At 44.8% G+C, this 13,127-nt stretch overlaps 1 protein-coding gene across 2 annotated transcripts; it reads left to right on the top strand.

Annotated features, from left to right (window-relative positions):
• The first annotated feature begins 6,233 nt into the window (after positions 1–6,233).
• On the top strand, positions 6,234–12,021 carry depdc1a (DEP domain containing 1a). 2 transcript variants are annotated; one of them, XM_079158649.1, is made up of 12 exons: positions 6,234–6,313; positions 7,300–7,565; positions 7,666–7,813; positions 7,923–8,047; positions 8,151–8,281; positions 8,374–8,421; positions 8,689–8,826; positions 9,191–10,156; positions 10,646–10,818; positions 10,940–11,116; positions 11,322–11,528; positions 11,656–12,021. In XM_079158649.1, the coding sequence occupies exons 1-12, from the start codon at positions 6,260–6,262 to the stop codon at positions 11,788–11,790; spliced, it is 2,568 nt and encodes an 855-aa protein (XP_079014775.1). In that variant the 5' UTR covers positions 6,234–6,259; the 3' UTR covers positions 11,791–12,021. The 2 variants fall into 2 exon arrangements, with proteins under 2 accessions (XP_079014775.1, XP_079014776.1); XM_079158650.1 differs by lacking the exon at positions 9,191–10,156.
• The last annotated feature ends 1,106 nt before the right edge of the window (positions 12,022–13,127 follow it).

Here is a 13,127-nt window from a genome sequence, read left to right as displayed (position 1 = left end):
AGGCGATATTACAGTTTATTAGTTGATGTATATTTTGTATTAGGAATCTGAATCTGTAAAGTTGCCTAATAGTAACTTTGCATAATAAATAGTGTGGTGGAAAAAACTACAATAGTACAGAGGGAGTTTGTCTTTAAAGTATTTATTCTCTGCGCAGAGAAGGTTTAATCTTCATACAGACCGCAATGCGGTCTGAAGGAGGAAGGCACCCAGAGTGTTGGTTGTGTACGACTTATAAGGGCCTTGACCTCATGGTGGGGTAGGAGAAGTTCATCATTAAGACAACAGTGATCATTCTTTGATTGACCATTGGAAGGCTGCACCCCCATTCAGCTCTTATCTAAGCTGACAATATCATGTCCTTGATAAAGCCCCCACACACACAATACTACTCAATTAGAGTGGACCCTCACTGACCATGTCTGACATTGATTAACTTTGTTAATACAAAAAGGGCCAAAACACTGAGTGGTCAGACAACAAAAACAGATAAGTCATAGTGGAAATTAGCCATCACAATAGTGAAGTTAAAATAACAATGTTACCCTCCGAGATGAATAGAATGTTGCATAAAATGGAAATAAGTTAAACACAATTAACTGAAGTTTGTACTTAGAGTGGTTCTCATGGTCGCCATTAATCACATCATGAAGACCTCAGGTCTGTGTGCATAAAGGAGAGCTTTTCTCTCCATTTTTCTCAACTTTTAATTGATCAAAAATGGTTAAATTTCAGACCAAGTCTGAGTAACTAATGGTATCAATCCATGTGAGTCTTTTAGATTGCAAATCCCCTTAAACTGTAAAAAACAAAACATTACAATTCATACCTAAAGAACCTGGAGGGCAGAACACGCTCACAAGTAACACATGGAAGAATTCTCAGAAAACACAAACAACTACAGCGGCCTGAAGCGTTATTTATTACAGCATCTGTGACAATAATGTGGCACTGGATGTGTGAAGAGGCGCAGTTGAAATACTGCAGGGCTGATGAGTTGATTGATTGCAGGTGTGTGGCTTGGAGCATGCAGGTGAAACAGCTTGGCAGCAATCAGGGAGCCAACAGAGAAGATTATGCCAGAGAGAGAGAGAGAGAGAGAGAGAGAGAGAGAGAGAGAGAGAGAGAGAGAGAGAGAGAGAGAGAGAGAGAGAGAGAGAGAGAGAGAGAGAGAGAGAGAGAGAGAGAGAGAGAGAGAGAGAGAGAGAGAGAGAGAGAGAGAGAGAGAGAGAGAAGACTGTTGTATCACTCAAAGCACCATCCCATGTGATGCTGCCTCAAAATATAACTTACTGCAAATAGCTTAATCACAAATTGTTATTCTCCATTATGGAAGCCGAGTAATGCCGCACTTACAAATTTCTTTTTTTTAATGCCATTATCTGGAGATTAAAGGGAGCTTTTGTTTCGAGATAATCAACCAGTTATCACGGGGGGAAACAAAAGGTTGTTGTCTCCTATTATTTGTAATGCTGTTTATCAGAGATCGGGGCCCCGTTCCTCGTACGTGGTTCAACGAAGTCGATCAAATGTCCTATTATCCAGCTTTAATTAACCCGATGATTGAAGTCAGGCTATCTCGGTTTCTCAAAGGCTGATCCGCGCTCAAACAATCTCGTTAATTCGAATCAGACGTCAGTAATCAGGATAATTGCGCGTGCCCGTCCTACTTCAAAAGGGGGAAGCGTCGATCGCCGAAACCGCTGACGAGCAGGAGATGATCATCAACACATTTGAAGAGTTCAAGACCATAATCATGGCGAAATCTAACACCGCCACCGCTGAGAGGGGCTAGACGAGAAGCATGGCAAATGCGTAAGTGTTGGGAAAATGTATCGGATAATTTTAAGTGCCTCATCACCCCAATCAATCAGATGATATTTCTTTAAATGTGCCTGCTGGCAGTAGGTTTAATGGAATGCATCATCCAATGAGATCTTGATGCGAAAATAATTATCTCAACTCTTTCAGAATAAGTAGATAAAAACAAGCACAAAGAGTATCTAACTAATACGAATTAATAGATACTTATGAGGATATATGTACTGTATGCGCTTATGTATCATGTACTATATATATATATATATGTGTGTGTGTGTGTAGATTACCATATAGAACTAGGAGTTTGAATATGTGTGCGAATCTGTGTATGATTATTCATAATCAGAAATTCAATCAATTGAAGCAGTGAAAATAAATTGTGTGATTCTAAACCCTTGTAAACCCTTATTATGAGTCCACCTTAATCATTTTCTACAATAATGATATGCTATGGTGTACTAATAATACTGTCATATAATTATGAGTGCTTTCAACCCCCATGTAGTTGCAACCCAGCCATCAAGAGGACATTGGAGCAAGTAAAAACCAATCACAAAAACGTTATTCAGAATGGTGAGTCAATCCAATATGTGCCATGGTAATGTATTGAACAGCTTGTCGGTGTCATATCCTTCATATTTTAGCAAACAAAAAGAGGGCTGTTATGGTCAAGACGGGGGCAGGACCTAAGACTCCAGATTTTACTCCTGCTGAGGAGCTGGCACTCCAGCACAATAGGGGTAGGCCCATAATGGTGGGCATAGCTGGGGGCAGCTCCTCTGGAGAGGTGGGGCAGTACTGGGAGGAGGCCTTATCTCAAAGGTAGGTGCACTTCATTCTATGAGTTTCCTTCATAATTAGTCATTTCATTAACCATCGTCACATTTTGCAGTGGCAGGACCTTCACCCATAGTGTTGGTCAGAGGAGAGGAGCCCACTGATGTAAGTTGATATTGCTGCATAATTGTGTAATGATTCTATACATGTTCATTGTGTGTGTGTGTCTTTTAAAACCAAAGACAATTTTCCTAATTCACTAACAGGAGGCCAGTCCAGACGATGAGGAGACTGTGTGGACCGCGAAGGCTGGGTCCTCCGAAGGATGCAGCCCCTGAATTGGGACATAGCTTGTGTCGGCGTTCTCCGGTGATGTGGTAAAAGCAAGTTGTGGAAACTAATACTCCTATCCAACTCGCTCCTTGTGAGTGGTATTTTGACTACGTCAATGCATTCCTTGAGGCAAATCCTGCTGGACCACGGCCTGATCCACCGGAGCCTGGCCCCTCTCAGTCTGCTGGGGATGGGGCGGTGAGTTCTCATTTAATACCCTCACATTGTGAGGGAAGGTCGGAGTTTAGTTGGCATCTGACCACCACACTGAACAAAGTTATGAATGGTTTTCTTGTCTTTTTTTTTTTTTCAGGTTGACCATGAGGATGTGTGGATGCGGTACTTGCTTACCGCCAGCTGGATGTAAGAGTAACCATGTAAAGCAAAGCTTTGCCTAAAGTATTTGTGAGCTTTGGCATGAATTGTAACTGAACTGAAATTCTTATTTCTTGTGCACCTTCATTTACAGGCTGACCAATAAAGGCTTTGTTCTAAAACATGGATCTCTTAAATTATTCTTGAACATGTTCCTCTATTCAGAATTCTTTTTATTGCCAAGTATACTCTCATATACAGGACATTGACTTGGTGATTTCGGAGCATGGGACATAAACAACAATATATATGTAAATAGAATAAAAATGATGGTGGGCAATGCTGTCCCTTGCAGCCGGTCCGGTCTGCTCATCCAAGACTGGCTCATCCTCAGGATGGTCCATGATAACTGGGACCCTCTCCTTCCTGATTGTAGCCACATTGTGGAGCACTGCACATGCCACAGTGATGTCACATGCCCTGTCTGGTGCCACCCGCAGCCCCCGCAGACATGTGAATCTGGCCTTTAGTTGGCCGACTGTCATTTCAATCCGGGCTCTCTTTCGAGCAAGAGCCCCGTTGAAACGGGCTTGAGGGCCTGGTGCTGGCTCTGCATAGGGGGTCATGAGGTAGGGCTTTCAGGCTTAACCCCTGTCTCCAATTGGAGTCCATCATAGGGACCTAGTGTATATGATATGTACAATGTTGGATCACCTCTATATAAAATAAGCAATTTCTGAATGACATGAGATTTGCTTTACCTTGCTCGACGCTGTAGCACAGTGTAGACTCGGAATATTCTGGAGGCGTGGACGGAGCCCGGCCACTTGGCCTCAACATTTTGTTATGAGGCAGGTGGAGTCACAGATCATCTAAAATGAATTGCGGTCAAGTCATGGGTATTGTACAGTACATGGATAGCCTACAGCAGGGAATTGCAAGGTCCATGGCCCCTATTGTCAAAGACATACGATTGTTTTTATAGCAATGTAATTTGAGGAAAATTATGTCATAAGTACCTGTACATTAATGCTGTGAAAGCCTTTTCGATTGACAAAATCTGCCTCGTTTGGGCGAGAGGGCGATTTGATGGGGCTCTGCGTGCAGTCCACTGCGCCAACGACATTGGGAAACTCTGCATAATAAGCTCCGTAATGAATAGTGATAGGAATGCATTTTCATTAAATGGTGAAATATTGAATAACTCGATTACCTGCAATTCTATAAAAGCCCTCTTTGATTTCATTTACTCAGACATGGCCAGGGAATGTAATGAACACATCCATAAATTTATTAAATTATCCGGCCAACTCAGTTAGCCACGTACGAGGAACGGTTCCCAGGAGTGCCAAGCCAGCAAGCATTGATGGCGTCTTGACAAATAGCAACTGATTTAAGATGAAAATGTCCGACTGAACATCAAACAAGGTCTAAGAAGAGTACAGATTGGGTTTGTGTCTTTCTGTTGGACATCACATTCAGATCAGTCCCTCATTTAAGGAGAAGATTAGCCAGTTGCAAAAAAAGTTAATTATCAAATCATAATTAGCATTATCTTGAGGGAAAAAAAAGCTGTTTTCTTCTGACAATTTATATGGTTATCTTGAGAAATCAGCCTTTTGTTTTCTCGAGAATCTACATAAATTAACCCGAACAAGATCATTTTACGTGTGATCTGGAGACAACACTGCGTTAACGGCATTAAAAAAAGAATTGCAATCATGGTATTTTTGGCTTCTGTACTCCCTAACTATATATTTGCTCCTCATCCTTCTATCCATATGATTCCTATTTTGGTTCCTCTGTTTTTCCCCGAGTCTTGATGAGCTGCAGACTGCTCAAGTGAGAGTGAATCTCTCAAATAGTGTGCTCTTGGGGGGTGGGGGACGTGTTTTTCTAACAGTTACTTAATTTCGATGTTTGAGCTTCGCTGTGCAGAATGATGAATGTGCAGAGTTAGCAGGCTGTTTTCACATTTATTTGCTGAAGAGGGACATTTTCTCAGCACTGTAAATCTGAATTCAAGGCATGTCGGGACGAGCGTGACTTTGTGGCATTTTGACACCTTGTTCCAATATGCAGCTTGTGCAAGTGTGATATGGAAAGTTAAAACCTTCACTTTTGAGTGAGCAGTTACACTTTTTAAATTAACTATATTTGCAGAATTACATATTCTAGATTTTTAATTGAGGAAGGAGTTAACATTTTACAAGGTAATTGGCCTTATTCTTTATTTTTTACCCAGAGTGTTTTTGTATTTTCAAACATTTGGAGGGATTTTATAACAGAAAGCTCGATTTATGGTTTTAGTATCTGTTTGCAGACATTAGCATGACTACAGCAGTGGCTTGAGTCAAACCCAACCTCTATCTATTCATTTGGAAATGTCTCTAACCTCCACTGTCTTTTTGTCTGACCACCCACCATTTCTGCCTTTAAGTGATGAGTATAATCCCCACAAAGGCCTTTAAAGATATGCTAATGTTATTCCGCGCGCGGGCGCGCGCGCGCGCCTGTGTGTGTGTGTGTGTGTGTGTGTTCGCGGGCGCACGCCAGTAAATAAAATAGAGTTGACTTCATTGCTGACACTGCAGCTTTCAAACTGCGTTTAAGAAAGCTATTTGTAAGGACAGAAAAGTTGTCTCAACAGGTAAACGCTTGCATGTTTGATGACTTTACATTTTAAATTAGATTTCTTTTCTTTTTTAAAGCATAGACAGTAAAAAGCGTATTTGTGCCGCCTGCCTTCATTGTCGCCGTAGACTGTAAAAAGGATTGTCTACACTTCGAGGCTGATCACGTGACTAGTGCGTCGACCAATCCCGTTGCCCCATGGACACGGCTCGTAATTTTGAACAGACGGAGAGCAGCCAGGCAGAGCCGCGTATCATCAATGCTGCCATTCATAATCCGGGGCAGCAAAACATCGGTTAAATACATCCTCCTCCGAGTAATGGATATTTGTACTTCTCACATCGGATGAAGGGAACACTTTAGCGCTGTCTTTGTTGTGATGGATATGAGTTCTCGTGTTATCTCCCCCGGACCCTACCGGGCCACTAAACTGGTAAGTTAACGTAGGTTGATAAGGTTGTGAGCTAGCTAACGTTAACGAGGGCTAACTGCTGGCTAATTCATGCGAGAATGTATCTTCAACAGCAACGCTGTAACTGTTAGCCGTCTTTAAAGTAGCATTACACTTTCTCGCGAGGTTAAATGATAAACACAACAGTGTGTATCATGGTTACTTCCTGCTTACCAACATTAATCCAGCGAAGTTAGCGTTACGTGGTTCCCTTCTCCAATACTTTGCTGCATAAAACCATTTTTTGACTATCATGCATGTGACGTTACCAAGTTTCCTGAACTCGTTAATCGAGTCATGTTTTGGTCTAAAGTAATAATGTGTCAGTTTAGCTAATATTAAGAAAAAACACAAAATATTTACCATTCAGAAGGTGCCGAAATAACTGTATTCGTCATTATCAAAACTGTTGTTTACACGTGTTTTTACTTAATATTCTCTATATCACCTCAATTACAAACGAAGCTAAAACATAGCATGAATTTAAATTACCTACTCTCTATGTACAATGCTTTAACTTGTTTTGACACACCTTCAACTCATTAAAGTGAGCCAGCTGACGCTACACACTGCATCATGTAATATGATCACACAGCTCTGATATGTCTTCCAGGGCTGTAACTGAACATCATTTTCACTGTCCATCAATCTTTTATTCTTTTATTGAAATGTCAGAAGATAATGGAAGTTTGAAAACAAGGTCATATCTTCGATTTGCTTGTTTTTTATCTGACAAACCAAAGAAATTCAGCTTCACGGGCTTCCAAAGTGGTAAATAGTCGTAATTAATGCGTCCTTTATTCTACAAGCGTCTCTGGAGTCGTGATCCTTCGTCTCAGCGCTGTGCTCAGACAAGGACATGATTCAGGAATGTCCCTCAGGACTCATAGTCTGACCTTTCAAATTAAACTGGTTAGTGACCTAACTTCTGCTGCACATGAACCAGTTGTTCTCCTCCCCTGTCTCAGTGGAATGAGGTGACTCGGTTGTTCCGGGCTGGTATGCCTCTTAGGAAACACCGGCAGAACTTCCGGCACTACGCCTCCTGCTTCACCGCCTCTGCCGCCGTGGAGTGGATGCACCAGCTGCTGCGAAGCAACAGCAATTTCGGCCCCGATGTCACCCGGCAGCAGACGGTGCAGCTCCTGAAGAAGTTCCTGAAAAACCATGTGATCGAAGATGTGAAGGGTCGCTGGGGCGCGGAGGACCTGGAGGACAACAACGTGCTGTACAGGTAGGCAGCGTTTTTGGAGAAACCTGCTTTGTAATCTTTTTTTTTTTTTTAAAGGCACACAGAATTACATACTCTTGTCTTCTCTCTTTTTTTCCCCCAGATTCCCCTCCACGTCCCCTCTGAAGCCCATTCCATGTCCCGCTTCAGGCTCGGCCCCCGGCTCCATTAAGAAGAGGCCTTCGTTCAGGGACAAGGACAGTTTCTTCAGGTTCAGACACATCAAGAAGCAGCAGGAGAAAGAGGCCTGGGTGAGTTAGACCGGACATGGATTATTGAATCTGTGCAGAGCTCAACACTAACGTTTAAAGGTTATAAAGGTCTAAATTGTTTTGTTCATGCTCTGTTTGTGGCTTCCAGGAAAACGTAGACCCGGCCCTTGAAGCCGGAGGAGAGAATCCTCCAGCTGGAGAGCAGCAGGTGCCCAGACGAGAGCTAACGGTGGAGGATGAACAGGAGATCTGGAGAGACATCACCCTGACCCAGTACGAACCCTTCACTTTTTAAAGACGCACAGCCCGTACAAGTTTGTCACACAGTGGAAGCACACGTTTCCTTTCATAGAATAAATTGCGTGTTGTGTTTCAGCCTGCAGAGGATTCTGGGCGTCGCATCTCTTGATGAGGTTTTAGACCAACGTCATGTAAACCCACAGAACATCATCCATAATATGACCAAAGTCAACAAGCACGGAGTGGTCACGCTGGACGACAAAACCAGTAGGTTTATATAGCGACCAAAACACCTTTCCATCACCAGAAAGCATAAAAAAAAAATCATCATTTATATAACTTGTCAATCATCTCTCTAGACGACCTCCCGCACTGGGTTTTGTCTGCCATGAAGAGCCTGGCCAACTGTGAGTTTTACATACATATTTTTTGATTGACGCATCAATTTTCCACACCTACATCTTGACATTTAAATGCCATCACAGCATTCCTTTATGCACTGCATATGCTCAGGAATCTCAGTGAACAGTCAGTCAAATTAACCCTTTTCCTTTAATGTTTAGAATTCTATGTAAAGTTAGAAAATGTAAACTCCTACATAGGTCTGTGTTGGGATTCTATATGTCATTTGAAGCTGTATCGTTCCCTCTCATTGACCTGCTGTCTGTTTCTAGGGCCGAAGTACGACAGCGCGCAGCCGTCCTACCCTGGCTTCGAGAGAGACGTCTTCAAAACGGTGTCTGATTATTTCTACAGCCTTCCGCAGCCCGTACTCACGTACGAACTGTATGAGCTCTTTATCAACGTCCTGGGTGAGCACGGCGGACCATTTTCAGTGGGCTTTTATTTCTGATCCTGGAACAGCAGTTAAACAGCAGTGCTTTTAAGGGGCTTAGTTCTAGCGGAGGCTTGCTGTGTTACAGGGAAATGACTGACCTCTTTAACGGTGCCTTCTGACTGCTAACGGAGGTTTTGGTTGTCGTCACTTCTGTTTGTTGTGTCCTAACAGCATCATGACCGTTATGTGTCGTCTCTGATCAGCTGATGGTTCTCTGTGTACAGTAAACGTTTGAAATAACTAAAACCCCTCTCCCTCTCCTCTTCACCGTCTGCTTGCATTGACACTCTGCCTGCCCCCGCCTCGGCTCTTCTCCTTTTCTGTGCATCCGCTCTCAGTGTTTTGCGGCTACGTTGCGGCGCCCGCGACGCACCAACGCGGCAAACGCAAGAAGCCCGACCTCCCCTCGGCCCCTCCTCCAGCCAAGACCTCGTTCCGCTCCACAGAGTGTCTGCTGCTGTCGCTGCTCAGGCACGGGACGTGCGACGAGGTCGAGTCGCCGATGACCGAGGTGCTCGGTGGGACGCTGCAGTCGCGGCTGGCGGCGCTGAAAGGAGGCGTCGCCAGGGGGGGCGACGGTCAGCTGGGAGGCAGCTGCACCAGTCTGAGCACGGTTGGTTTCGCGAGGCCTCGAACCAAGAGTTGCTCGCTGGAAACTATCCTGGATGACTCTGCCCCTCTCACCAGGCAACAGCTGTTCCTGTCCAATGACAGCCTGGCATCCTGTGCCTATAGCAACACGAACCACGACGACAGCGCTGCTTGTGAGAATGCTCCAGCAGTTACAACCAGAACCAGACTTTCGGTAGCAGGGCCGGCGGCGGCACACAGGTGGCGCTCATCTCGGCCGCAAAGCGCAGGCAGCTGTCTGGACATTGTCGTAGAAACCAGGGAGGAAGACGTCAACGAGCCCAAGTTGCCGGGTCGAGCAACCAGCTGCCTCAACGTGAACACTCCCGCGGACCAGCATCACTCCTCGGCTTCACGTCCTCCCTCGTTGTATTCCCATCTCCCCTCCTTTTCCTCCTATCATCTTTTTTCCTCCTATCATCTTTTTTCCTCCTCCTCCTCTTCCTTATCCGCTTCGGCCGCAGCCCGAGGGTCTCGTGCTACTGCGGGACCCAGTGAGCCCAGACCCGCCTCCAGCACCTACGATCTTTGGACGCTCCCCCCGCCCACTGTTGTCCGGCGCTGCATCAGCTCGCTGGACGTGTCGAAGCCGCCTCGGCCCGTTTCACTGTTCAAACCGCCCGTCTGTGTGCCCACCAGCATCTCCCAGCACCCCCAACCCAAACCCGAGCACAGTAAGACCCCTCTCACCTCTCTACCTGTCTGCTTGTGTGTTGTCGTCTAATCAAACTAACATCTAACCACTGCTGGTATGCGAGGGTTTGAATACGACTCCTGTTTGCACTCAAAAGGTGAGATCTGAGTTGAGAGAGGTGCAGACTATGATCTCACTTTTTGGGGGTCTGTTGTTTAACATTTCTACGGTTCCAGTAAACAAAAGAAAGCACTGGCTCTCGGTGTATATTTCACAGGAGTGCACACGCTTTTAAATAGCATATTACAGTAAATCTTACCTGACTCATCTGTAGCTGTAGTTGATTAATTCCGTCATCCATTCATTTGTCTCATCTATTGAATGTGATGTAGCAGTGATGGATGAATGCGGCCACAAAGAGTGATTCGCTGTCTGTCTCTGTGCTGATTGCACTCCAGACCTCACCTGTCTCCATCAGCATCATCATCATCATCATCGTCTGACCGTGTGTGTGCATGTGTGTGTGTAGGCCTTCTTCAGCCTCACTGTGAGCGTGTGGCCATCGAGGCCCTGCAGCTCTGCACCCTCCTCCTCCCCCCCACCTCCCGCAGGAAGCTGCAGCTCCTCATGAGGATGATGTCTCGCATCAGCCAGAACGTGGACATGCCCCGCCTCCACCCGGCCATCGGCACCCGAACACTGGTGAGGCACAAAGCGGACGGGGCGGCCTTTTCCTTTTCATCTCAAGACCTTCATATGTTTCCCAATATTCCACCAGTTCCCTTCCTGTCTCTTCATCTCCTTGTCGTGGTTCTCATTCCAGATGGTTCACACGTTTTCGGGCTGTGTCCTGGGCAGCGCTGTGGAGTGCGATCTGGACGAGCTGTTGGCTACCAGACTGGTTTCATTCCTAATGGACCATCAACAAAGCATCCTCTCTGTCCCAGAGTACCTGCTCAGTGCCATCAGTGACCATATACAGTACCTGCGCGACGTACAGGTACTCCCATAAACTGTCACAGCATTATGCGCCCTGCATCCACATAGAAAACCACATAAGCAAATATATTGTTAGTTGACCATGCACAGTATTAACACAGAGACAGCTATCTTGTTGGCAAAGTGGGATTTTGGCTTCATCTGCTTTGATACAGCACATCAGAGACATACAGGTGTTTTGTTTTTTTCCTCTCTCCCGACCCCAGGTCCCGATCGATGGCGTTTCCAACGTGGATGGCGGCGATCCGGTGTGCGTTCCGATGCCCATCTACGCGTTCTGCCGTCAGATTAGCGGCGCCGAGTTTGAACAGCAAAAGCTGGAATCTTCCCAGAAGGCCATGGAGGAGCTGCTGGAGATGCTGCTGACCGACCAGAACATGAGTGAGAAGGACCGCCGCAAAAAACTGAAACAGGTAACAAAATTAGGTTAACCGAAACGCAATGCAGCTGTCCCAACAAGCAGTTCTCCTGAAGCATACTGGCAGCTTAATTTAGAAAGTCAATCCCTCTGTCATGACCTTTTTATTGTCTTTGCTACAGTTTCAGAAGCAGTACCCGGACATCTACAGCCGTCGGCTCCCCTCCTCAAACAGGGAAAACAAGACCGACAAGCCAAAGATTAAACCTCCTCTCTTCAACATCAGGAAGACCAAAGCGTTCAGCATCAGGAACTGAGCTAACCATACAGGTTGTCCACCACTATAGAAGCCACAGTCATTCCCGCTGCACTGATACCAAGAGAGACGGAAAATCCACCGATCTTTGCAGCCATGAACTCTTTCTTGTTGCGTTGGAAGTCCTGTTATTCCTGTTGTGTCTCATTTATGTAGTGATGTGAGAGTTAATGCAGACTGGAAGACTTCTTGTGTGCGCGTGTGCGTGTGTGTGTGTGTGTGTGTGTGTGTGTGTGTGGTGTAAGACAAAGGCAGCTAGACACAGTTGCTTCCTGGAGCAGTTCACATTGATTACTGTGTTCAAATCTAACCTTTTTAGTGAAGCAGGTTTTTGTTGAGTAACATCTGTGTTTTCTTTTCCCATCGCCTACCTGATACTGGGGTGTGTGTGTGTGTGTGTGTGTGTGTGTGTGTGTGTGTGTGTGTGTGTGTGTGTGTGTGTGTGTGTGTGTGTGTGTGTGTGTGTGTGTGTGTGTGTGTGTGTGTGTGTGTGTGTGTGTGTGTGTGTGTGTGTGTGTGTGTGTGTGTGTGTGTGTGTGTGTGTGTGTGTGTGTGTGTGAGAGAACCAGCGAACAAGCCTCAGATTGCATTTTGGGAGAAAAATAATGTGTCATTTTTAGGATCACTGGTCCATATGGGAATAATTAGATCATAGATTTCTTCATTCATATGCCTGATGGCATTGGGAGCAGTGATAGAAAGGTATTTCCTTGAGGTGTCTCTTGTTTTTTTTATAAATATATATATTATAGAATCTCCAGTTTTGTTTGAAACGAACTAGTGACGCTGAACCTTTTTCTCAAAAATTCCATTCTTGTCACTTTGTTGTTTTTTGTGTGGTGTGCTTTTAACGGACTTTTATGTTGGTGTTTTAAGTTCATTTTGATTTTCAGTATCTCAGATTTTTCATATATAACTCGGTTCAATTTAAATGGAGCTTGTCCTTCCCAGCCTCTGTTCGTGTGTCTCGTCTTGAACACATCTCTGCTTAGTTTATTGGATACATAAATATCTTTGCACTGGATGTAGGCATTGTAAATTGCCAGTAAGCGTATGCCAATAATAAAAGTAGTTAATTTATACGTATTTAATGCTTATTAGCCTCCCTACAGAAGGTTTCACCAGACACCCGTCATATTTTGTGTAAATTGTTGCTGATGCTTATAAATACAACCTCATTAATCATTTGAAGGCAGTGAAGGGCCTATTTGCTGTAACTATTGCCTCTAATGACAGAAGCTGGTGTCCATCATTTCCCTGATGGGTGCTAACAGGTAGTTAGTAGACAGAAGTGCAATACAGAACCCATATTATTACAAGTGTCTGAAGTAACAGGTT

This window comes from Pholis gunnellus (genome assembly GCF_910591455.1).
Source record: "Pholis gunnellus genome assembly, chromosome: 4".
Lineage (NCBI taxonomy): Eukaryota > Metazoa > Chordata > Actinopteri > Perciformes > Pholidae > Pholis > Pholis gunnellus.
Note: the sequence above shows the minus strand (reverse complement) of the source record. Positions and strands in the feature narration are given on the sequence as shown.